General features: G+C 39.8%; 3 protein-coding genes and 1 long non-coding RNA gene across 9 annotated transcripts in view; 1 reads left to right on the forward strand and 3 right to left on the reverse strand.

Annotated features, from left to right (window-relative positions):
- LOC125775272 (octopamine receptor beta-3R) overlaps window positions 1-27138 on the forward strand; it is a gene marked incomplete at its 3' end in the record, with an annotated part of 64096 nt that extends 36958 nt beyond the window's left edge. For all 6 annotated transcript variants that reach the window (XM_049449774.1, XM_049449775.1, XM_049449776.1 and 3 more), the window contains 5 exon segments: window positions 20323-22090; window positions 23612-23812; window positions 24991-25266; window positions 25349-25523; window positions 25655-27138. In XM_049449774.1, the coding sequence (XP_049305731.1) occupies window positions 21321-22090; window positions 23612-23812; window positions 24991-25266; window positions 25349-25523; window positions 25655-27138 (2906 nt within the window).
- Window positions 3454-9720, reverse strand: LOC105232533 (uncharacterized). The gene is made up of 4 exons (XM_011214241.4): window positions 9470-9720; window positions 4992-5262; window positions 3873-4320; window positions 3454-3809 (listed from the first exon to the last, which is right to left on the reverse strand). Exons 1-3 carry the CDS (start codon window positions 9572-9574, stop codon window positions 3938-3940), a joined length of 759 nt encoding a protein of 252 aa, XP_011212543.2. The 5' UTR covers window positions 9575-9720; the 3' UTR covers window positions 3454-3809; window positions 3873-3937.
- Window positions 12088-14487, reverse strand: LOC105232534 (uncharacterized). The gene is made up of 3 exons (XM_011214242.4): window positions 13670-14487; window positions 13023-13230; window positions 12088-12943 (listed from the first exon to the last, which is right to left on the reverse strand). Exons 1-3 carry the CDS (start codon window positions 13760-13762, stop codon window positions 12696-12698), a joined length of 549 nt encoding a protein of 182 aa, XP_011212544.2. The 5' UTR covers window positions 13763-14487; the 3' UTR covers window positions 12088-12695.
- LOC105232536 (uncharacterized) lies at window positions 15228-19545 on the reverse strand. Its single transcript, XR_007421863.1, has 3 exons — window positions 15843-19545; window positions 15612-15771; window positions 15228-15547 (listed from the first exon to the last, which is right to left on the reverse strand). It is a non-coding gene; the product is annotated as an uncharacterized LOC105232536 (long non-coding RNA).

Genomic DNA, 27138 nt, shown 5'->3' on the forward strand with positions numbered 1-27138 from the left:
TTGAATGAAAACAACGTCTCTGAAAGCAACAATGCACATATGGGCACGCACATGCACACATACATACTTACTCCACGTGGATAAATGCTCTCGCAAAGTTTTGCTGAAGCCGACATTTGGATTTCCATTACTCGAATTTCTCCTCCTTCCGCAACCCGCTACCCTCAGCCATCTGCCCGGACGCTACAGACTGTTTCCTACTTCAAATTCGCAATAAAGGTAGTCCCTTGAGGAGCCTAGCTCATTCAAATCAAAAATGTAAACTTATTTTTGACGCTCATTTGGTTTTACTATAAAAATTTACTCTAAAAATCGTATTTTTTAAGTTTCCATGAGCTATGTATTATAAGCAATGATGGAGTCAAAATTTCGATTTTACCACATAATTTTAAGCCTCGTTTTCTCTCAACGTCCTTTTGCCAACGAATAAAAATGCTTCGATATTCGCTTTATCATTCTAATGTCTTCTGGTTGCTTAATTCGTGTGCCCAGTGTCCCATATATCATAGAAATGAAGTCGATGACTAAAACACTCTGCACTCACCTTTAATTGAAATCATTATTACGCAATACGCACACACATATACACGTTGACAAAGTCCTAAAAATACTTTTTAACATTAGAAACCATAAACAACTAACTTTAAATAAATTTGTATAATTGTGTGTATATCTGTACAGCTGAGTGGACCTTTTGTGAAAGACTGCTTCCCACAATTTGCATACGAAAGCATTTTTAGCCCGAAGTCCTCTGATTTTCCTTATAAAAAGATAAGCAAAGCATTAGAGACAGAATGTGTGTAAAGTACAAAATATAAATATCATTTTAGGATTGTGTCGCGACGCACTCGTGCAAGTGTGTGCTTACGTGCTTTTCCGCCCCCAGCTGCGTGCCGAAATCGTTACCTGTGTCCTTGTGTTCTCCGCGCCACCTGCTCACACAAATGTTCCTGTAAACAATGTCGCTAATATTAATATTAGAGTGCGCTTTTTGGGTGCGTGTGGGTTTGTGTGTGTGTGGGATGTGTGGGTGAGAGTAAAATAAATATTAACTGCTGCGGACAACGCCAAGATGTGCCTTTTAAGCGGCATTAAATAATATTTCACAATAAATTATTCTCCGTACACCGCAAACGCATATATCTCTGCATGTGTGTCTGTCTGTGTGTGTGTGTTGCGGTGTACGTAAGCAATTTGCGCAAATATAACCGTAAGGATAAGCTTTCAACACATTCACATCCACACACACAAGTTGGCGTCTAAAAGGCTCATATATTTACGGGAAAACTCTCACACAAACAATTCAACTAACGGGAAATGCTGCTGCAAATACATAACGCATAAGTGTGGGTGTATGCGCGATGGCAATTGTTTGCACCGTCAGGATGATACCGAGCTTGGCCGAGGGCGTTCATGAAATAATCTCGATTTGGCCAGATGATATCCATACTCATACATGTGTATGTTCGAAAACACAGATAATCTCATCGAGTACTCTTGTATAACCGCTGGTGCAAGTCCCAAAAATAAAAAATAAAACACAAAAGAAAATTTGAAACAGTAATTACTATTATCATATTAAGACTTTGTGATTTAAATAATAATTGAAACTAAAAATTGTTTTGAGAACTTTTTTTTAACGTTTAATGTGTTGCCACCCCGTTGGTAATTTGATGTGATTATCTTGAAAATTGTATTTTTGAAAATTAAACAAGTAAGGTAAGTCTAAGTTCGAGGGTAACCGAACATTTTATGATCTCGCAAAGTAAAGTTATACATATACGGGATTTTCATACCCTTGTAATATGTTGCTACAGAGTATAATAGTTTTGCTCACGTAACGATTATTGACCCGATTTTATCAATTTTTGCCACAAGGACATGTGGTGTTATCATAAAGGATTCTAATACTTGAACTCGTAAACTGACCGAAATGATATACTATATGAGAACTGGGCGTGGTTGTCAACCGAATCCTCCCATTTCCAAATTTTGAAACCACGTTTGGTTTTTAACGCCTTGCGCCATACTCTACATAAGCCATCATTATACTTGTAGTACAAAATAGTTTTGGTTTCTACGCAAAATATGGCGTCATTCCAATATTAGACCGAATACTGATCATCGTTACAGCGTATGTGAAACGATTTTCCACATAATGAAGCAATGGTGTCTTCCGAACAACTCTTGATGACTTACCATATGTCTCAGAATGGCTTGGCGTACAGTCTCGTTTAACACAACCAAATCACATTCTTGCTTAAGCTCCTGCGCAACAGTTCTCATCAAGGTTTGAGGATTTTGGATCACTTTTCTCAAGATTAGACGGTCTGTTATGTAGATAGAATATTGTAGTAAGTTTTCAAGTTGATCCGAGTAATAGTTTCGGAGAACAGCCTTAAGAACTTGTGCGCTCGGGGCTAGCTAGGCTAAATGCGCCGTCTTTAAACGCGGTTTTCTCGAAACTGTGCTTTTGAAGTCGGTTGGCAAGGTTTCTCGAGAACTACTCACAGATCTTCTTTTTACACAGGTATTTAAGAAACAATTCTTATTGACTTGGACGAAGGATTTCTTTTCGATTACAACTATTTGAAAAAAATGTAGAGAAATTTTCACTGCAATTTTCAGTTTCTGTAAACAATTTTGCCAAAAATTCAATTTTTAGTTTTTTTCTTTCGTGGTACGAAGTTAAGGTTTTGAGTAAAACGCAATATTTTCTTTTTATTTGCACCTTTGTTCTTAATCCATACTTATTTTATACACAGCAAAAACGTTAAAAGTCGACTATTCACCAGAGTATTTCGACAAGCTAGATGTCTGAGTCATATGCTCTCGCACTCATCTCAGTTTCATTTAAGATATACACCAGGGTATATATATACATATATTATACACATATACATGCACATACACATAAATATGCCCACCAATGAACCATATTTTTTATTTTGAGCGTGCGAGCTTCTACTCCCTCCGCTCTGCGTAGTTCTCGTGAGCACTATTGTTAACCGCAACAAAAATAAATTATTTTTTGCCAATCTGAGGTTAATCTCACGTACCGACTAAGCCATTCAATTCCCAAGCGAAAGGAGGCACACCCTTTATTGTTTATTAGAATGTTGGGTACATTGCTTTTTATAGTATACCATACGTATGTATATTGACACCCTTGAGGTAAATCACTACCGCAATCACAAATACATGCGAGTACATGGTAAACCCGGTTAAGAGATAGAAGCTTTTTCAAGCGTTTTGGGCTTGGCCAGTATGAGCTCACTGAAATACACACACACATACAGTAAGTTTGTTAGTGTATTAGCTTGGAGTTTAAGCGACTTTATTTTAGAAAATCATACCTATTTCATTGTGTTGAAAAGATGGTCGCCTCGATCAGCTTTCTAAAAATAGTGCAAAGAGCGCACGATGACCGTGAGAGTATAATTATAATTTCACTTAGTGTTTAATCGTTTATTTTATGACGAGTGCATTTGGATAGAATATGTGTATAAAATTTGTCTAAATCACATTTTTCCATATTTAATCAACATTTAGGAATACATAAATTGCTAAGGCAAATAAAGAAGAATGTCCTGGCACCTCTCGAATATTACAACTACAAGTATTAATTCCATTTTAACGCTACTCTCACAACTGCTTTAGCACATATATGTTCCAATGAGATGCATGCCTTCACATGTAGGGTGTATGTTGATAATATAGTGTTACAATTGGATTTGAATCAGAATGTCCGTGTCCCAACCACTTGTGCTGACCCTCATTTCAACTCGCTCGCTTCAAAAACTGATACTCTAAACAAACGAACAAGCTATGTAGCCCTGCAACATGAGTGTGAATGACGTTCATGTACTTACCGGTTGTCCTCCGTGTCTACGCAGCACTTCGAAACCGATTGCCGCACTCCCCTCGGCGCTACGTTTTAGTTGCAAGCTGCTGGTTGTTGTTGTTTTTGCGTTCGTTTGCCCAAACGCGGTTTGTAGAGTGCTGAGGACTTTTTGCTGACTCGCGCCGCCAATTGCCACGGCACGCTAAGATCCTCAATGTCATTGGCAAGCATGTCATTAGCGGCACCGCCAACGCCACCCGCCTCGCCCATGCTCACGCCCATTCCCATGCCAGTGTCGGTGTCACCGCGGGCCAAACCAATGCCATCGCTATTTTTGCTGCTGCTGTCCGTCTCGCCAGGGTACTCTCCATTGTTGTTATTATTGTTGTAGATTTCATTGAACAATTGTAAATCGGCGGCGGCGCTGCGACTGAGGCGCGAACGCAAACGCGCCAACTCGATGTCGGAAAGTTGCCCTGCAAGCAGGAGGGAAAATCAACAAATTCAAATGGACACGCACACATTCACACACATGCGAGTGAACCTTTGGTCAGTTTTTCGTGCAGTTAACAACAACAAAACTAAAGGTGGAATCGTATGTGTGAAGGTCTCTAACAATTTGCCAAACAACAAGCAACTGTAAATATTTGGTATAGACAAAGGACATCCGGGTTTAGAGTTGGAAGAACCATCCAAGTTCAGAGTAAATGCGAACAGTTTGCGGGTAAACAAATGGTGACGTATCCAACTCAAGTATACATATGGATTTCAATACGTGACTGTAAAGGGCCGCTTTTGCTCTGAATAAACCAGATTTACCAGGAGCTTCCTGAGCCGCCTTTAGATGGCAAATTTTTATCATTAAGATAAAATATTAATTTTCGATTTTCTACTTAGAACAAATCATCACAGATTTAGCCTACACGCCATGCAGATATGACTTTCAGAAGTTCAAACCACCAACCACTCCTCGCAGGAAGCGCAAGCTCTACTCTTTGGTAACCTATTGTTTCTTCTGGTAAATTAAGTCTTACTTCTACTTACTCGAGGAAGATATACTGCCTTATACCTTATTCTTTACGAGACTATTTTCTTATTCTTTCTTGCTACTGTGTTGTTGATTACAGTTATTTCATTTTGTACTCACTTCTTAGACTTTGCAATATATTAAGTAATGCCAGGTTGTAGGTATAAGTCGGCATGCTTTTGAGATACTCCTCTGTGGTGGCCAGAGCATGCTGAGAGCGCTTCTGACGTGTCCTCATGGTGGATGGTGCATTCGCTGTGGCGGCCTCTGAAGCCAACATCGACCGCTTACCAAACTGTTTACGAACTTTTTCATGCTTTAGCTGTTTCTGTTGTTCTTGTATGGGTGTATACGGTTTTGGACTATTCGGCAATTTTCCGAAATTTATGACCTAAAACGAAGCAAAAACGCAATGATTATGGCAGCTCTGGCTAAAATACATGAAATACTAATACAATATATAAAATAAATGAGCAGTTTTTCTGTTGACTAATGCTGTTATTTTTCCTTTTTTTGCCATGGTCACAAAATGCCGTTAATCAAAAACTCATAAAGATATATAAATAAGCTCCTATTTAATTTGGAGGGAAAAAATTTTGATATACATTTCTCATACACAATTAAAGCTATTTCAACAAAATGTTCGAGGACAAGTGTACCCAGCATATCTTATCATCTTATGAAATTGCTGGAGACTCTTAATTTTATATCTGAGAAAATTTGATAATGGATGTGGTATTTTCCATGTTTCGATATATGAGTAATTACTCGAATGATTTGAGGATGGAGTCATGTGTAGAAGTTCACGCAAGTGAGGAAAGTTCTCTGATTGCCATTCACTTGGGAGTGGCCAGAAACGATTCTTTTACATATGGCTCAAGCAACTCACGACTTCCGGTCCTTGACCAAGTATCCTCTGACCAGATATTCACCATGCGCCAAACCCGTGAAAAGAGAATTGACACACACCACCTCTTCGTCGATTTCAAAGCTGCCTTTGACAGCACGAAAAGAAGGCCTTTATGCCGCAATGTCTGAATTTGGTATCCCCGAAAAACTAATACGGCTGTGTAAACTGGCGTATACTAATGATATTGACCTCATTGACCGAGGCTTCAGACAAGGCGACCCACTTTCGTGTGACTGCTTCAAACTTCTTCTGGAGAAAATAATTCGAGCTGCAGAACTAAACCGAGAAGGTACAATCTTATACGAATATAAGAGTGTACAGCTGCTGGCGCATGCTAATGATATTGACCTCATTGACCTTAACAACCGCGCCGTTAGTTCTGTTTTCTATAAAATGTATAAAACAGCGAAGCAAATGGGTCTGGTGGTGAACAAGGGCAAGACGAAATATCTCCTGTCATCAAACAAACAGTCGTCACACTCGCGACTAGGCACCCACGTCACTGTTGACAGTCATAACTTCGAAGTTGTAGATAATTTCGTCGATTTAGGAACCAGCATCAACACCAACAACAACGTCAGCTTAGAAATCCAACGCAGGATATCTATTGCCAACCGGTACTACTTTGGACTAAGTAGGTCTCTCTCGACGAACAAAAACAAAACTATATAAGTCACTCATTATTCCGGTCCTACTATATGTTGCAGAGGCATGGACGATGACAATATCTGAAGAGTCGACGTTGCAATTTTTTGAGAGAAAAGTTCTGCGAAAGATTTATGGCCCTTTGCGCGTTGGCCATGGCGAATATTGCATCCGATGGAACGAAGAGCTGTATATACACGAGATATACGACTACATTGACATAGTTCAGCGAATAAAAAGACATCGACTACGCTGGCTAGGTCATGTTGTACAGATGGATGAAAACACTCCAGCTCTGAAAGTATTCGACGCTGCACCCGCCGGGGAAAGCAGAGGAAGAGGAAGACCTCAACTCCGTTGGAAGGACGAGGTGGAGAAGAATGTGGCTTCGCTTGGAATCTCCAATAGGCGCCACCTTGCGAAAAGAAGAAACGACTGACGCGCTGTTGTTAACTCGGCTATAACCGCGTAATCGGTTTCTATGCCAGTAAAGAAGAAGAAGACTAGAATGATTTCAACTTCAGTCAAATTTGATGCATAACATTATGATAACATTCTCTACACCATTCCGAAATATAATGATGATGGAATGGGTTAAACCAACCACGCATACTTCTCATACTTGTATCTCAAAGTTTAAATTTTTTGTGATCCTTTTTCCTTATAGTATATAAATCGAGCACACACGAAGTTTTTGGAATAGAAGTTTTCACAAATAATCAGTGTGCTTTTACCTTTAATGACGTTTTTCCTTTGTGCGATCAATTCGTGGATTTTTATTTTAATTTCAATAAAATATCTTACATATGAACAAATTTAACCGGCTTAGTTCTTTGGAACTTGCGAGAGTGTATTTTTTTTTAATTGCTCTTGAACTTTCGCTTTCGTACAAATCTGGAAGAGAACCTAATATGAATTCCTATTCCTGTATTCCACACATCCTTTTGCTAAATCAAACACAAAGTATGATATGAAGCAAGCAGTGAAATTGGGAAATTGCTTAAGATTTTCTTTATCTCGAAAATAGTAACTTTGGCTACCTCGTGCAAGCTCATCCAGAGCAAACTAAAAAAGATGAAAAATATGCCGCAACCAAGACAACAATTCCTCAATTTGTTAAAAGATATACTATGAGTGAAGCGTCCTAAAAACTCTAATTGAACATAGTACCTTGGATGCTATACTTTTGGCATAGAATAGATTACAAAGTTTGTGACTATTACTTCGATAGCAAATGAAATGCCAACTGCATAAGAGAGAAAATTTTACCATAAGAAAACATAAATATATAAATATTAAATAAGAAATTTACTAAGAAATCAAAGAAAAGTTATCCACATTCTTTCGCGAAATTTTATAAGCCACATGATCAACAATTAGAGTTCAACAGTTGGAGTTTTTCATATATTTTTTTACTCGGCGTCTCGGGTCTTCCCTCATAAATAAAATAGGTTTAGCAGTGAAAATGAGAGTTCCAAATTTAATAGGTGCTTCCTCTACTTAGACAGCAATGTAATCTTATCTTTGACATTAACATATTTAGAATAAACTCCAATTCTTTTACCGCTTAATCATTGGGTTTAGTATGTAGAGAATAGTTATTTGTAAATCAAATTTTAAGAAAGCACTGACTTTAACGCTTATGAAGTCCTGCTAGCAAGCACATGCACTGATTATTTCAGTTAGTCATAAAAATATCAATGTGGTTTGTTTTATCTCGATTTTTACGACCTGCGACGTAGCGGCGTTGAAGTTTCTGTAAATCTTAGCTGTGTTCTTTTTCTCTCACCTCATCGCTTCTTCATGCATTTAAACGAGAATGTGTTGTGTTTGCTGCTCTTTGCCTCTGCTACCTGCTCTCGCATTAAAGTTAAAAATTTATAATATGCCACCGCGGATGGCGTAACTAAGCCATTTTAACGGTTGACTGCAAATTCCAATATATAAAATTCAATGAGGATGTTAGGAAGGTGCAAAGGGTGACTGCTCAACAGGTGGCAAAGTGCGAGAAAACCATTAATTTATTTATTATGATGCCGATTTGGAGCGATAAGCTTGATTAATATGCAACGCATAACTTTTCTCAGAGAAAGCAGAGTTATTGACACAGATACCCCTCAAAATACATTAAAAATAATTTTTTTTAATCTAAGCCAAATATATACTCTAATTTGGCTTCTGCTTTTCTATTTAAAAAATTTCAATGCTCATTTCCAATCCCAAAAGAAACAAAACTTTTGCAACTCATGTGCAGCTTGGCGTATACGCAACCACTGGCAAACATGGTACATGGCTTACAAGCTATATTTCATATAAGGTACAATGTAGACAAATCACAGTTACCCAACTGTTCAAAAAACCCTTAGCGGATCAAAGTAGTTGCAAGCAAGCAAAGCTTTCACTTCGGAAGTCACTTGAAAACTTCCAATACTAAAGCTGAACTCATGTCGAGGTTAGCAGCCAACAACAAGAATGGACAAAGGCAAAAGCAGCCAACAAATTGCCGCCATTGCAAAATCTAGAATTCGGAGATTAACATGCGTTCTCCCTTTCAATGACTTAAGTGATGTTCAAAGTTCCTTTGCTGCAGCTTCGGGAAATTTATTTTCTTGCCGAAATGGCTGTGTTTCAATCGCAACTTATTTACTTGAAGCACCTTGAAGGAATCATGAAAATATTTAGACAAGTTGGCTATTCCGTCCATCTGTGACAACGCAAGTAACAGCTAAGAAATCGTGGGCAAACTCGTGGTATATATTGTATGTAGGTATGCATGGACGTACCATTAAATATATTGTCACAGAACGTAGTTTATTTGCAGTTTATTTTCTTAAACTACACTTAATTACGAGTGCCAACATTGCAAATCACAAACAAAACTGATTTGCTTTGAACGGAAACTCGGAAATTCGGGAAATGGGTTGGCCAAGGGTGCAGCCAAGCTATCGTTTACGTCTGCGTTACGTCTACTGTGTGAGCTGAGCGTGGTAAAAAGCAGACTGAACTGAAATTACTTACATCCGTATCAATCGGTGGCACTCACCTGCAGAAAGTCGTCGTCATTCTTGCTGGCTGCCTCAGTGCCGCCAGAAACGTAGCAGGAAGCAGCGAAAATGAGGAGCAGACTGAACACACTTAAATTGCTCATGGCAAGCCAAATAAGTCAACAAATTCGCCCGGCACGCTTCTATGCTGAATATCGAGTACCGTTCACTTTCACTTCGTCGCTGAACTAACGGAGATGAACGAGTGCATCAAATCGGTTGTTGATGGCGACTGATGAATGTGCTATGAGATTGTTGATTTTTATACTTTCAAGAGACAAACCGTTTTTTATTGTTCTTAATGTCGAGAAGGAAGAACAACAGACAATTAGGTGCTAAATAATTTGTTATTTCTTGATGTGTTAATCCACTTTCTCGCGCTTTAGCATTAATAAACGGCATTACCAATGGAGAGAGCAAAAAGCAAGAACACAGCAGGTTGCATTCGAGGCAATTGTGATTAATGGCAATCTGTTGCTCGGCTGACACACTGACCGTCAAATTGTCTTGTTGCCGTGCCGGCCTTCGTGTATTTAGCAACGCCGCAGGACATTATTTACGCCATGGCAATCACAACCAATTACAGCAACAATGACAACAGCTACACGGGCACCAGCGATGGCAAACAGAGTTGCAACAACACTTGTGAGCGCCTGTACGTGTGTGAGGAGCAAGCCACTGTTCCTACAGCATCATCATTTCGTGATAATGGACAGAGACACTGCACCCGCCAAAAGGGGGTAACAGTTGTGGATTTATTAGAAATTTTGTTTGGTTGCCAATCATTCCAGTGACACGCGTTGATCTTGGTTATATATCGGTCTTTCGATTTGCTACTGTTTGGGCCTTTGGGTGAGAAAAGCAATGGATGCCCGTGTGTCTGCTGACCCATTAATTTTAACCTAAAGAGCTAAATGAGTACTAATTAATGCTTACTCGATGAATTATTCAATTCTCTTACCGCCAGTGTGACAAAATTTATATCAGGTATTTATTGCTTCGAGATATATGGCCTCTTCTTCGAAATATTTGGATTGTTATTCATATTAACGTTATTTTATTTAATGCGAGCTTACCATAATAACTCGGGCGTTTTCTCTTCAAGTTGACCACCTTTTCCTCTTGATCCATTCACATAAATAGCTCACACATATATTCTCACCCCTGAAAGGCGGCAAAAATACGAGGTCATGAAGAACTGATGAAAGCCCCGAAACTTGGAAATAAAACTTCCGCGATTATAGTATCAACCGTAAAAACCTTCAATCTGATTTTTAACGGCAGCCTCGTCGTTTTTCAAAGGTTGGTCAAATATAGTATACTTGTATTCGAGTGGAATTTGAACAAATTAAAATTCCTATAGTCGATTAAGGTCATAGACAGAATATAATATAATACTCTCCGTCAATTCTAAAAGTGCCTGGCAAGTGTAAAACGCTTTTGTGCGACACATTAGGCGGTCCAATGCGGTCTTTTATGCCCTTTTGATCCATTAGCTTTTCGCGCACAATTGTCAGCGTAGCAAAAAGGCATAGAATTTGTCCTTTCATCACTTCTGCGGAGAAGGAACTCACATCCACGCAACGCAAACAATAGATCAATCAACCTGTCCTAAATGGCTTAGTTATTGTTATTCATTCATAGGAAACACATTCGTCATTTACCGAGATGTGTGTTTTTGTATGTGTGTGTGCAAATAGTAAAGGTTCAGAACAGGTTCCCGGGCGCGTAAGCAAACTTGCCAGTTTTTTCGCACATTATATGGCAGCTGGCAGCTGGCAGTCACCTGCTGGGTGTGACTTTATTATTCTTCACAAATCCACTCGCAACTGCACTTTTATGTGTTTATATTAGCCGACCATTTAACCCTTTTTCGCTCTTTACCGTTCCTTTATTTTCTTCCTCTTTGTTCACCTGGCCAGCCAACTCAATTGTACCGGCGACCCCTGACTGAGTATTGCTTTCGAAATTAGCCTCTCGGTTGTAGCTCGTAACAGCCTTTAGTATGCTCGCAAATCCGTATGTTGCTGGTACATTTATAAATAAATATAATATCGCGGCACAAGCAGTTCTTATTTACGGAGTTGTGTGCGTGTGTGCACATCCATCGCGTCAATAAAGTCTAATTGAAATATACATAAATAATTCATAGCGAATATGTCAGTTGAAGTTAATCATCATGTTTGCAGCTTCCACAGGGACTAAGTGGCGTCAAAGGATCAAAATGTTGCCAACTACCTGCAATTGGGCTCAACTCAGCAAGCTCGACTTTAGAGAGAGCACAGAAGATTAGTAATAACCTTAACCAAATTAAAGATTCTAATCTCCTCCCACGAAGGAACTTGCTTCGGAGCTTTACCAACGAATATAAAAGCGGTGTGGCATTCATCTTATATAAATTAAAAATGAACGACTAAAGCTTTGAGTTTGATGAAACACTTCCCTCATACTCATCCCCAAATATTACCATCGGTTTTATTTCACTATGATTTAATAAAAGAAAAATGTCAAATTCATTGTATTGGAAAGAAAAGTATTTTTTATTTAATGATATAAATATGGAAATACTTTAAATCTCTTTTAATTCTTTCCAACATGCACATACATACATATATATACATATACATATATAGGCATTTTATTCTTTTTGATGGATTATTCGTGTGTATGTGTAAACATTTAAATTCGTTGGTTTTTGTTTTGATGTATTTATTATATTAAATATTCATATTCTAGTTAACATGCATACATATTTTAGAGGCTTCGGTCAAAATTCACAATAAAGATCAAGCGAAAATTTTAATTAACCACAAAACCGGGAAATTGCTCCAAATTATCACCCAAAATATTTGCCTTTTTAATATTATTGGCATCTATCAACATTTTTTGGGTTTTCTTCATATTTTCGTTGTAATTTTCGAACGTAATTTAATATTCGTATGTGGTAAGTATATGTGTGTGTGGGGGTTAGGTGAAATTTGCTATTGTTGGTCGCCAACGAAAGCCTTGACAAACCAGCAAAACCGTTAGGACCACACAGCCGCTGAACCGCAATGTGCACCAATCAAAGCAAACAAAAAATATTTACATATCCAGATATGCCAACGGATGTGTTATGCAACACGCGAACCACACCGGCAACGCACTACCAACTAACACACCGCCTACTCAGCACTCATCCGCCAACACCTCGATGCGCGCAAGTGCTGCAACGCCACGAACGATTCACTGGCATTTTAGGACTTCGCCCCGTTTCCCCAGTCGAGGCTTGAAAGGCGCCGACTTCTTCAATGATGTGTCCGTTAGCGTGTCGTCCTCATCGCCCACGATGGCCACGGTATCAGCAGTGTCGAGATTCAAGTTGCCAGCTTCATCTATGAAGTATTGCCAAAGCGGAGCCTCCCCAGCTGCGGAACGTCGACCTGGCCGGGGGCGCAACATTACGGGTTTTTCGTCACGTGTACGCAGCATTTCTACGAATTGAGAAAAACAGAAACAGAAAACAGAAAGAGAAGTTTACCATTTTTCTACGATCTGAGATGAACATCAAACCTTTTAGGGCGCTGACTATGCGATTGTAGTCGTTGAAAGGTATACGATCGAAGCCAAGATGAGGTGCAATTTCGGCTTCTCTGCTGGGATACTGCACGAAATTCTCGTATTTCTGTGAGCGTTTCTCCCGCAACGGTCCTCGAAAATCATCTGGCGTGTGACGAAGAGCGGCAATAGAGTGTCGATAGGCGTTGTGGTAATCGTTTAGCTGAAAGAGAAAAAAAAAGGTTTTATCTTATTCTCTTCTTCAGAATGTTAACTTGTGAAACTAATTATTATTACTTTTTCATTACAAAATTCTTCAATTATCAATTATCGATATAGCGCAAGCTTCGAAAAAGAAACAAGGATGCAGGAACTCATTTTTGACAGTACGTACAACACAGATGGAGCCGAAATATTTTCTCTTCTGAAACATCCACTCCGTTAACATAAGCTCAATTATTTACATGATAGTCCAGTGATAGATAAATAGTGAGGATTGCACCGCGACTTAGGGTCTATTGTGCCTGACATTTCAGTGATGTAAAATGGGTCTATACTGATACCATTCAGCAGTAAAATATCTTAAGGATCCTTCCATAACCGTTATGGGATGTTAACTAATTTGAACTGCATTTACCAACACGCATGAGGGTAAGCCTTACCTGAAAGCCGGTTTTGTCCAAGAATTTACTGCTGCAAAGCACATAGTAAGAAATTGCGCATAATAACAATGTTAAAATCCTTAGACGACCCATTTGAAGAGCTCTGAGTGCAGTGTCTGGAGCACAAGAATTGAAATTGTATTATGGCTCGCTGTGTAAGCCAAATTGTAATTTTTATATTTGAAAAATGGTTCGATAGCTATGTACAAGCTCTTTGCAACCATCAGCGATAACTGTTGTCCACTGGCCGGCGGCAGCAACTCTTTATATGCTCTCCAAATGCGTTCACAAAGGCCTGCTCCCATAGTGCGTGTTAAGCTCTACCCAATAGATCAATCAACAGGAAAGCGGATAAAGACAGCAACAAACATTGTTGTCGATTCAAACAACATCATCTCGCAACAATGGTGATTAATGTCAATTTGTCACCGAGGTATTAAGTTCCCCGCAAGACGTCGTTTGTTCACACATTACATGAAATAAGGGGCAGGAGAGAGAGAGCGAGTGTGACTGTATGAAAGTGCGAAAAATAGTTAAAAGCCAACAAATAGGGAATAAGTTCAGTACAACAACATAGTGTGTAATATTAAATCTTGCTCAGTGGCTTATTATGTAAATGTTTGTATGTATGTAAGAGCGGTGAACTGGTCGATTAAACACTTTTCACCCTTTTGCATCGCTTATATTTCTGTTCACATGTTGTATGTCATGCATGTGTGTTTATGCAAAATGCCACAAATAAATACCCACGCAAACAACTCCTCGCCCACATGTAGAGGCTGTGTGATGTGAAAGTAGTGCTCTTAACACCTTGACCTCCCTGCAAAATAGACGAATATGGTCCTTAATATATATGTATGTATACTAGTGGATCCGGCTACGCGTTGCTGTGGTATACATTTTGTAGTATTATTCATATAATAAACTATTCAATACAGCGAAAATTTTATTTACGAATAAAGAGGAAAACGTTTTTGTCGATATAAAAATTTAAGGGATTGTACTTGAAGTTTAATTTTGAATTTGTTCATTCAAATAAATTTCATTGGAAAAAATTACGAATTTAAGGCTGCTTTCTCAATATCTGGTTACCAGCTTTTCTGTCTAATTAATAGAGTTGTCCGCTTAAAACAGCATCCATTTAATACTTTCATTGTATTTTTGTATTTATGAATTATTCATACTAACCTATCTTTTAAGTTGGTTCAAACTGGACACTGTGTGTTAAATTTTGCTGGAATCGGTTGAGTAATTTAGGAGTCCATCGCGGACAAACAACATGACACGTCATTTTTATATATATTGCCTTAAGACTGCAGGCTAATTTTCGCACAAAGATTTTCTTTTCTTTTTATTTTTTATCTATGACGGCGAAAATAAGAGCTTCAACTTTGACAAAATGCTCATTATGGAGTCGCTCCTTAAAATTACCCCTTATCTGCATTCTCTTTGAGGCTCCAAAGTAAAAGTGAAATATGCATCACCCATTCTTTATACCATTAGGCTGCTAGGAGCTTCTTGGGAGAAAACATGTTGGATTAATGTTGCAACATATGGATTATGTATTCATTTGTTTATTTTAAGCATATTTCAAACACTAAAACCAAGAACATGAACGCAGTTAATAGAACTAAACACTTACACTAAAAACTCTGTTTTACATTTTATTTTTATAAAGCCTTAACATTTCATACATATCTAGGACAATATTGGGCTCGAATATACACATTTTGCATTTTCCATCTTATGGTATTCCGGATGTTTATGTAAGTTTATCCTCTATCTTGGCGGTAAACGGCTTCTATTTGTATAACTGAGAGCGTTTGCCTAAATTCGGTTTATAACGGATTGACACGCGTTCACGCTCCTTTTGCATTTCTGAAAGAGATTCGCAGTTGAACATAACTCAGCTTTGAATAATAAAATACTGTGGTCCACCAACCTTTCATTAACCGCACGAGGTTTTCGTAAACATCGGCTTGCAGCTCATCAAATATGTCCGCATTTTCGTTCTTTCCTTGGATGGCGTTCAGCTCACTCGGCTCATTGCTTTGGTAGCGTTTATGTGGCTGCTGATTCTTCAAACCAATAAACAGGTCACCCTGGATGCCACAATTATATGGCAGAGCATTAAATTCGTTTCCTTCGAAATGGAGCTTTAAAGCATACTAACCTGGTAATCGACCGGCTCAAGCAACTTGGCCCTACAAAGCGTATAACAGCAACCGGCGAAAAGCATAATAATGAAAACAATTCGCTGACCCATGGCTTATTTATGCTTTTCAAGCAGGATTTCACGACTTAATAAAAGCAACTGGGTATGTTAGTACAGGCAATCGCCAAGGACTACTGCTGCCACAACGTTAGTGGCAGCCATAATTTATAGTCGCTTTGACGGGCACATTTTGGCAATATGTACATATTTATTTTTGTACGACTGCTTCGTCATGGAAAGACGCTGGAGCTTATCTAATATCAAAGCGTGATTTGCCATTTTGGTTTCTTCTAAATCATTATTTTAGAAAAATTGTCGAAAATGTGCAAATTAAACAAGCTTAATCTGATTAACATATTCGTTCCGAAGTGTAACTCGCATTATATTATGTGCGCAACACTCTTGGAAGTAGAAGGTCATAAACAGCGTAAAGCAGAAGAAGTGACCTCAGCATACACTTAACTTCTTAATCTAGTCACTATTGTTAATCTATGCCACGTACATACATAGAAAGTAATAGGACTGATTTTTTTCCGCCGCGATTGGATTCCGTAGAGGGCGTTCCTAGGTAACGAACGAGCGGCTGGTTAGTTGTCCCCGAGTACCTGGACAATTAGGACAAACATTTTGTTACTGTGAGTAGTGCAAGCCGCAAATGCAGGGTTCAGTAGAACAGAGATACGCAATTAAATTCTCTGTGAAACTTGATAAATCTGCAACAGAGACGTTTGATATGATCAAGCAGGCTTACCCAGATGTTGCTTTAGCAAGAAGTGGTGTGTTTCGGTGGCACCAGGCTTTTTGGAGGACCGGGAAAAGGTCGCTGATGAATGAGCAAATCCAAAGTGAAAGCGATGCTCATTGTTTTTTTGATATCAAAGGCATCGTCCACCATGAATTTGCTCCTCCTGGACAAACCCTCAACGCCAAGTTTTACGTGGAAGTTCCCAAGAGGCACAAACGAAGAGTAAATCAGGTACGACAAAACATCGCAGTCAATTGGAAGTTGCATCACGACAACGTCCCGACTCCCACCGCCTTTATTGCGAACGGCTACCTATCCAAGGCCGGCATCTCAACGCTTCCGCAACCGCCCCACAACGCAGATGTGAAAACTTTTTAAAGCAGGACAATATATGAATTGTTGTAATGAAAGCACAGAAATAACTCTGAAATTAATCTAAATTGAACTTTTTGGCTGAAGGTTGGAAGTCTCACTATTCCAGAAAAGGGAGCTAAGATACTTGTGGGTTCAAAGACATGTTTAATAACCTCCACATGGAGTTTTAGGGAAGACTTTGAAATAGATGCATATATGTATATTCATAAGTATGTAAGTATATACGTTTCAAAATCATGCCAGGTTCTTGACGTTTTGTTCTTTATTCAATTCATTCAAAATATGAAAACAACCAAGCCAAGACAATCCATTATGTAAATTATTTCAATCTGTGAAGTATTGGAATACTATTAATAACAACAGGAGAGTAATCAGTTAGTTTGGCATTCCAAAGTCCCCGTAACAAGCGCAATGAGATTATGTACTTATGTATTTATGCTTCCATGTCCCCTTAATGAATCGATAGGCAATTAATGTGGAGCTTTGCAATGTCAGACTGAAATTAAATACTCTAAATTTTCCTCAGTTGATGGCATTGAACTTGGAGGCAACATTGTGTGTTTGCAGGGAGCATCGTAAGCTTGTAAATCGCCCATTAGTCAGCTATTAAGTCACAGATTTGGCACAAGCAAGTTGACGGCCAGAGATAATTGTGAACGTTTGCTGGTAACTAACAATTTCTTATATTCTCGCGCCGACAGCCATTCTATCCATTCAGTACTTAAATGGCAGCCATTGACGGGCCCGGCCGCTATGGAAATGGTCAACGTAAGCACTGATAATGACAAATGCAATCATCATTATGGAAAATTGTAAGCGCCAAGAAGGATTTGCTGACCACGCTTCACCGACAGACAGACCGAGAGTCGGCAAGCACAATTTCATTTCTATTTCCATTCCATTTCCATATTACGTGCGCATATATTTCGAGAGAAAGAAAGCGTTGGCAACATTCGAAACAATAACCCAATGTGGCATTCCATCCAGCCATGTGTGTATGTGTATGGATGTGTGAGCTAAGGGAAACTCGTTGTAGCAGCTGTTTGTTATGGTCAACCAGTACGTGAGCGGATTGACCGAGAGCTTCAGAGCCTGCCATGTCAGGCATTTAAGTAGTCAGACAAACAGTTACACATGTATTTGCAGATATTTAAATGCTGTCTATATGCTATATGCGTCTGTAAGTATGCAAATGTTGGCTTTCACTTATACACACATACGCATTGTGCCAGCTAGAAGAAATCTAAGCATCTGCATATTTACACACTTGTGAAGTGGACCACACTCTGGCTGATAGTCATGCACACACACATACAAAATATATAAACATGAAGTGAAGCAACACCACATTGTTCTAAGTGGATGCACTGATACACAGCATGGTTGTGACAGTCTGGTGCTCCCGACAGACTTCTGCATACACATGAGCACATGTGCACGTTGTCAAAATCAAAACCGAGCCTTTGCATTTGCACATACATATGTATATATATATATATATGTATGTACGTATATTACTGTATTTGTGATTGTTAGGCTGCCATACCCACGTAGGGGCGGCTAGGATAATTGGCATGTAAGGTCAACGGTGGTAACTGTTGTTCAAACATATCTACAAACCGACGAGCTCGCACATAATAAACTATTTAAATGCGCGTATGTTTGCACTTATGCAATGGCTCTGCAGAATGCTGCACATTGTACTCATTCTCTGGCCGTTCTGTCACTTTTTCCGCACTCTGTTGTTGACACATAACGGTGCAAATAGCCAAACTACAAGTGAGGCACCAACATTGCAGCTGCAATAGCTTTTCACCTTCGGGCTTTAGCGCACATTTTTCTTGGATCGACAACAATAACACACATTTTGTCGTTGAAAATGCAGAGTATTTGTGTTGCATTGTCAAAGACCGTTATGTTTTATAGCTCGCAAGTACCAATTTTGTCTGCCATCATATATGTATATGCGAAATATATATATAAATTATCAGTGTAACGGGCTGCGTCCGTTTAGCCATGACCGTCTGTTGGGCCATCCGTTTTTGAGACATTAATCTAAAATATTGCATGTACACGTTCTAACCGCTCCAAGAATCTGTTCAATTGTCGGAACCGCCAATATCTGACCACTATAGCAAATAGCTTCCATGCAAAGCTAACATTTCTTGTTTTTTTCACTTTTTCATAATCATTTACGATGTATTTTCCTTGATTTACGGCATCAACCTTATGCTTTCCTCTTGACAGCTTGCAAAGGTTCTTAGCCTTTTACATATTTATTTCGCGTAATCCTTTAGCTTGCTCACTTATACCTCTCTCTCCAGGTCGAAGGTAAGCACATTTGCATATCCTTCTGTATCACAGTTTGTGTTATGTGTGAACACTCCCCTACTCCCTTATTAGCTGCTGTGATTGCCCCTCCCCACATACACCTCGTTTGCGTTGAGGTTAGCCCGTCAGTTCCTAAGCACTTTGGCTGCCTTTGCTGCACCGTCGCTGCCGACTCGCGTATTGTTTACATTTGACGTCGGATTTGCCGGGTCGCCCGCCGGTGCTTGTTCGGCTGCCAGTATCGCTGGCATTGTTCATTTGTTGACAGTATTTGTTTCATTTCTATTTAATATTTGTCTCCGGATTACTTTAGTTACATTTGCATTTCAAAGGGAAATCAAACGGTATAGCAAATTGCTTGCAGTAATCACAACAAATCCTTTTCAAGCATTGGTAATTGCCTCTTTGAGTCATTATTATTGATTTAGTAAACATCTAATGAATGTGACTGCAAATAAATAAAGAAGAATGGATGGAGAAGACAGTAAAAACAAATGAATGAACGGAACACAAGAAATGGAGTCCGTTAAAAATTATTTTTAGGCATGAGAGAATTCTCTTCGAAAACTACTTAACTGAATTTTAACATTCGGGTAAAAATTTAAAATGAATTATTTGACATCCCTAACAAAATAGCCAAAATAAGTGAAAATTAACAAAGTCAATTGAATTTCACTTATTTTTCGTGTTTAAGCGCTGGAACTAAAATTGATTAAGTTAAGAAAGATAGACTGTGATTTCCACTGAAATTCTGGTTACAGTGACACAAATAGATACATTCAGACATTTACATACCATTCCCTTCTCTAATATGAAATTGTACATACAAACATACCAACGGAAAGCAAATGCCTGCGACTGAAGAACCACCGAATATTGTGCCGAAATCGCTTGATTAACAGTTAAACATTGCATATGCTTTGCAAGGTTTATTTCCCATTTCCCCCTACTTTCGCTAATTCACGTCCTTTTTAATTTCCGTTTCAGATTTTTGCTGGCGTTTAATTAAAAACGGATAATCAGTATTTGACGACGTCGACAAGTGACTTATTTGCTGATTTTGCTGTCGACAGACACAAGGAGCCCAAGCGGCTGAGGAGGTGGGTGAGCCGAAACTCATCAGCAGTTAGCGAGAATGTTGTTGACGACCGTGTCCTCGATGGCTCACCCGAACCTAAACTGTGTTTCGTTGAACTTGGGAGGTACGAGGTGATTTGTGATTGACAGCCGGAGGAAAAGGGTAGTGAAAATCTGTTGATCAACATTATTATGCTTCAAAGCAATCAACAAAAGTTGCAAGAACAAAACCAGAAGTTTTGAAGGCTGAAACTGTTGCTGACCAAGCTACCTAGCAACAAAGCTTGCAACTTGGGTGACAATGACATTATTGGATTGTTGAACGCAGCAAAATTTCCTGATGACTACCATCAAAAGGACACTGTTGAACCTGCAATTGCAATTGTCACATCTACTGCAACAGAAAGTGAGAATATCAATGCCTTTGAGACGTGAAGCAACGACCGAAGGGCCGAAAGATAAATTGCTGACCCAAAATACACTCAATGCCATTTTCACTCCGGAAGACAACAACACAATCAGCACTAACGCCAATTTTCAACTGAAAACAAGAAAACAACTGAATTCGGCCGAGGCAGCCAACCAATAGTAAATGGCAAATGAATAGAGGAAATAAATTAAACTAGAAAAATTAGGACGCAAAATTAGAAAGCAAAGTTATCCAGTAAATTTAGGGAGGAGAAATTGGTGCTATATGGCAATTAAACCTGCAATCAATCGAGGTGCTGAGTACGAAAGTCCAATAAAAACGACAACAATATCCTTGATATAAACGCCTCCAATTCCCCCACCAACACAGTCACAGGCCACAAACAGCACTATCACTGACAGTTTCAACCATAAAGCCAACGGTAAAGGCGAAACTGAAACGTTAGTACGAGGGATCAACGGCCTATGATAGACGCACGATGTGCACGAACGTTGCAGCTAAGCCGGCGAACAGCAGTAGCAGCAACAGCATTAGCACAGGGAGCAATAACAAAGAGATCAACACCAATATCCACCATACATACAGCGGCAGCCGACGCAATAGCGTAGCGACAACAATCGCAGCCAGCTTGGTCGTCATCACCTACCTCGGCCACCCGGCCGCATCGCAAGAATTCACAGCTCCTTCAGCGGCAAGTGCAGCGATCACCCACCGCGAAACTCACAATATCAGCGAATACGCGACGACTGAAATACCAGCAGCAGCGGCGATTGTAAATTATACAATCGAAATTACAGCGAATTTCGATTCGACTTCAGCTGGTAGAGAAACAACGCCAGCGTCCGCCAGCACCCCTGCCGATATAGACGCATCCTCGCCAACAACCGTCAAAAGAAACGCGATATACAGCAGCGCAAATGCCTATGTGCCTGCAGTGACGTCAACAGCAACTGCGACAGTGCTGGCTACCACCATCGGCGAAGCAGAAGCGACTTTCAACGCATTGGTGTTCAACGACTCATTCACAGAGAGTTACAATGGCAGCATATATAGCGGCAACAAAACCAGCGACGATGTCAACTTAACGGTACTCAACATCACCGATATCGCCTCGCAAAACAACTGGGCTAAATTGTCCAGCCTGTCGTTTTTCATTGGGAAAGCCTGCGCATTCGCTGCAATTATCTCAGCAGCGGTGCTGGGCAATGCCTTGGTCATCATTTCGGTGCGCCGCAATCGCAAATTACGGTAAGTAAACTAAGTGGCTCGCAATTGCTGCAAGTGAGCGGATATAAAGAGGAAGTAAAAAATCAATGAAACGAGGAATTCTCGGGCAATCAAGATCAAATAGAAGTGGGTTAAGTGAAATCTGACGCAACCGTTCAATTTATCTCCAGGTACCAGCAAAAACTATGTATATAATTTACTTTGAAAAGCATCCGAGAAAATAGAGACTAGAGATATTGTACAGTTTACATTTATTGTATCGAATAATGGTGATACGAAGCTTAAGACAAGACTTCGCCATCTGAAATCCATATGCTGCAATGCTTTTGTATGATATGAGAAGAAAGTTTACCAAACTTCCTTATACAAAACAGAGAATCCGTAAAAAAATATGCATAACGATGCATTAATGGTATTTACCGTTAGGCATCGCTTTGCTGAATGAACACTTCATTCTTCAATAAATAAATATGGCCTCGAGCATAAATTTAAAATTCCACCACTCTCTTACAATCAAGCTCTGCGATGGATGCCGCACATCTCCGCTTGCCTTCAGTGAACTGTAAATAACCTTCCACTTCATCATTTTACTTACGACCTCATTAACTTGCATTTACACAAACAACAACGCCAACATCAGCAACGGTTACGAATACACCGTGGCGCACAGACCTCCGCTGATGCGAATGAGATCCAGCCGTTGGCAAGAGCCGTTGTTAAAGGCAGGGTTAAAAATTTGCAAAACGTCCAGTAAACAATAATAAGGAAGTGGAAGAAAGGCTAAAGCAAATATGTACTATGGCATCATCTTAACGCTGCTGTGAAACGAGGACATAATAATCAAAGACTTAGAAAGCAAGTGGAACACGACTGTGTTTGACTGACCTATAATACATGTATGTCATAGGCCATTTGGTTAGTATTGAGTGTTCCTAAATGCTAGGCATATTGGAATGGAAGCTTAGAATGCAAAGTACAAAGATATATCAGTGCAACTATACTTCAGTTTTATGTAAAGACTTAGTCGAACTCTTACGTAAAGGCAAGTGTATAGGTGGTAAAGAATTAACAATTAACTGTAAACCGAATACTGAATATAGAGATTTCTAAGCTATGTACTCTTCGTAGAAGCTTTTTGGAAACTTCCTACACATTTCTTAGATGACAGCTTACATCCATTATCATATTAGTTATGATCACGTGTTCATAGTGAACAAAATGCACGAAGAAGTGTAACTTTCATCTTTCCGTCTTCGTGCCATATCTTCGACTGTAGACTGCAATAATGACCTTGAATAGAATTCAAGCCAGCAAATAGACTTTATTTTCCAGAACTCAATAATGCACTCGAATGTAATTTATTCTTATACACAGACAATGCTGAAAGAGAGGAAATAAACCACTGTAAGCTCACTTTTGTTTCCACGCCTATTCTGCCACCGGTGGCGTTTAAAGACACATAAATACCCCAGCGTGCAATCCAACATTTGAGGTTCCGTATTAACACACATGCTCACCCTTGTCCTCTTCTCTTCCTTGCAGCGTTATCACGAATTATTTCGTCGTCTCGTTGGCCATGGCAGACATGTTGGTGGCGTTGTGTGCGATGACATTTAATGCGACGGTGGAGCTCTCAGACGGCAAGTGGATGTTCGGCCGCTTCATGTGCAACGTGTACAACAGCCTGGATGTGTACTTTTCCACGGCGAGTATTTTGCATTTATGCTGTATCTCCGTCGATCGGTAAGTTCGCCATAAATTACACACGGTCCCGTCATAATGCAAATAACATCGTGGCATTGTTATAGTTATTGTTTTCATTCAATTACTTTATGTACTATTGGCTGGCGATTATTTTACATTTTTAATAGGATTAATTAAGCCGAAACGTGTGTATGTGAGATACAAGTATTTCTGTAGCCACTATGAAGAATCTGATGTCGCAAATAAAAAGGCTTTAAAGCGGTTCTTGTTATCTAAAAGGGTTAAAAATGAATAAGTGTTAGAATCCTTCCATGTTTCTTCATTTGAACGCAACTGAGCATGATTCAAGGTGGTTAATTTATTCGTAAACTCGTATCAAGGGTTGTCATTTATTTAAAATACTCGTAGCTGTTATATGCCTCATCGCTTGAGACAGTGTATTTGCTTTTGTTCAAACCGCTATTCTTAATCGGCTGTTTCGTGTCAAGAACCAATTGACTCCACACAAAGTGCCCATTAATCAGTTTCACTGTTACTTTTCAATGAGAGTACAGGTATATATGTTTGTGTGAGTGTGTAGGTTGTGGCAGACGGCGTGGAAACCGCGAAGACGTTCTCATTGTTAATTATTCCAACCATTTCCTCCTTCCTCCACGTGTTTGTCCAAATACAGCTGCCACAAGCACTTAGTCGGCTTAAAGACAACGGCAACTGCTGTGCAAATAAGCCAACAGCGAAGAACTTTCCAGCACATCTCGGAAAGCGAAATTAATTAAACGCACTACAAGCAAATTTCTCACCTGAAACTCACAGCTTCCTTATGGCAAACGCCCACGAATATACGGGAAGTAGTATTTTGAAACACCGAAATGAAGGGTAAGTTGAGAGAAAGAGAATGCTTAGAATATTTGTTTAGTGATTTATTGGAGTGACAGCATCAGAGATTATTGATAAATGGGGGCACAACGGCAGACTAGAATAGCGGTCCCTGTTCAGATAAGACAACACCAAACACAAACAAAACTTAAATGAATGAAAACGATGTTGCAAATGAAATGATTAATGCGACCACAAATGGCAAACCACATTTCGTGGACGATTAGTGTTTAAAAGCTTGAGGGGAAAATGAAAGTTTAATGTACCTGCGATGCCAGACCGACTAGTATTTGAGAACTTATGCTTACCAGCACGAGTCTGTTAACTTTTTATGCTTTCAGATATTTCGCCATCGTGCGCCCGCTCGAGTATCCACTGTATATGACGACTCGTATAGTTTACTTTATGCTCGCGAACGTGTGGATACTCCCAGCGCTTATATCGTTCACACCCATCTTCCTGGGTTGGTATACGACCGCTGAGCACCAGCGGGAAATCTTAATGCATCCGGATCAGTGCTCATTTGTGGTCAACAAGGCGTACGCAATCATTTCGAGTTCAGTCAGCTTCTGGATACCGGGCATCGTGATGCTCTGCATGTATTGGCGCATCTACAAGTAAGTTGAACGAGTATACGTATCCGCGCCATAGCTACACTTAGGCTTGAATTTGTACTTATATCTACGGTTTATCACACAGAGAAGCGGTGCGACAAAGGAAAGCTCTAAGCCGTACAAGTTCGAATATTCTGTTGAACAGTGTGCACATGGGCCATACCCAATCGACCAACCTCAATTATTTGCACCCAAGCGATTGCGAACTGAGCGCTAACTTAGCGCGCGAGGAGACACATAGCGCGATTAACAATTTAGAGGTGAAAACACTATGTTAATTCTTATTTATAATGCTCCAATCGAAACGTAATGCTAGATGCGAATTCTGAACGTTTATGAATTATTCTAATTTTTATTAGCAACTCAATTTGAAATTTCCATTTCTCCGCAGGATATACTGCCACAAACAACAGATGAAGACGATGAAAAAGATGATTGTGATGATTGCGATGAATTGCGAGTGCCAGCTCCGCCGCGTCGGCTCAGCCGGAGTAGCATCGATTTGCGGGACTTGGAGCAAGAACGATACGAGAGAGTCACGCACACCGACAGCGCTCCCTCAATGATCGCACTACATCATGCCGCACAACAACAACCAAATGGTGAGGCCACGACCCTTAACCCTCATATTTGGACAGAAGGACTTGGGGAACTACAGCAATCCGTTTACATTACGAAACGGTCCGCCTCTCCAATTAATTCTAATCAGAATTCGCCAAAGCAATCACCCAGCCAACGACTAAGTTCTAGCAGTAAGCAATCTCTACAGGTGAGACAAAAATTGTTGGATGCAGAGCAATATCAACAGATATTTGGCATGATGAGCGATGATAGTGAGACCACCGACTATTGCGACAATATAATCCAATTGGGAGTGAAGCAGCAGCAGTTACAGGCTCCAGCAACATGCTTGCCAATCGCAGAGGATAATAAAGAACTAAAACGCCTCATTGAAGACAGTTATTTGTATTTTAAGAAGCAAACTAATATGCAGATTGGTGCTGAACCAAGCGAGCAACAACAGACTGCTGGAAATCGGAAATATCCGGCGCATAGTGAAAGTGATTTTATAAAGATGAAAAACGGTCGCAATCGCAGTCGTAGTAGTAGCGGCCATGAAGGTAATGCCAAAAAACCGTGTGCTCTAAGTGATTCTGAGTTCCTCAAGACACTGGCTGACTCCACAAATAAGCGAAAACAATTAGAATCACTCACAGAAGGTGTTGTAAAAGAAGATAAGGAAAAAGTAAGAGACAAGGGCTTTACATTTAAAGGTTTGTTAGCGAAAACGAAACGATCAAGCACAGAATGTTTTTCCATCGAAAAGAAACGCCACCAAGCCACATCTGAAGAAATACGCAGCAATCGTGCACAACTATTTCGACGGTCACGCAATCGCAAGCTGTCACATAGTTACAACGGAGGCATGAGCCGGAAACAGGAGATGAGTTCACGCCAACACAGTGACACTGACTCAGAGGCTGGTTTCATCTATTATTCGTACACTATGGGGGAGAGTCAGGAGAGTTCGGCTACACGCTACAACACTCCTGATATTTTACTCGATATCAATGTGTTAAACGAACAAACGGATGACTCTATAAAAGACAATATTTCAGTTCGAACACACGAATTCGAGATAACTACGTCTCCACACGGACATAACGACTCAGTGCAACTAATTGACTTAGGAGATTCTCACGAAGTAGCTTATAGTGGCTCAGACGACTTCTCGCAATACACCGACTGTCTTACAGAGTCCCCACATATACCAGCTACACCGCCACCGTCACTGTCGCCTTCCTCATTAACCGAAGCTATAGTTCCTGATCAACCCATTAAATGCGCCATTGAACTGCCGGAGAAAAGCAATAT

The sequence above is a fragment of the Bactrocera dorsalis genome, chromosome 2 (genome assembly GCF_023373825.1).
Source record: "Bactrocera dorsalis isolate Fly_Bdor chromosome 2, ASM2337382v1, whole genome shotgun sequence".
In the NCBI taxonomy this organism is placed as follows: domain Eukaryota; kingdom Metazoa; phylum Arthropoda; class Insecta; order Diptera; family Tephritidae; genus Bactrocera; species Bactrocera dorsalis.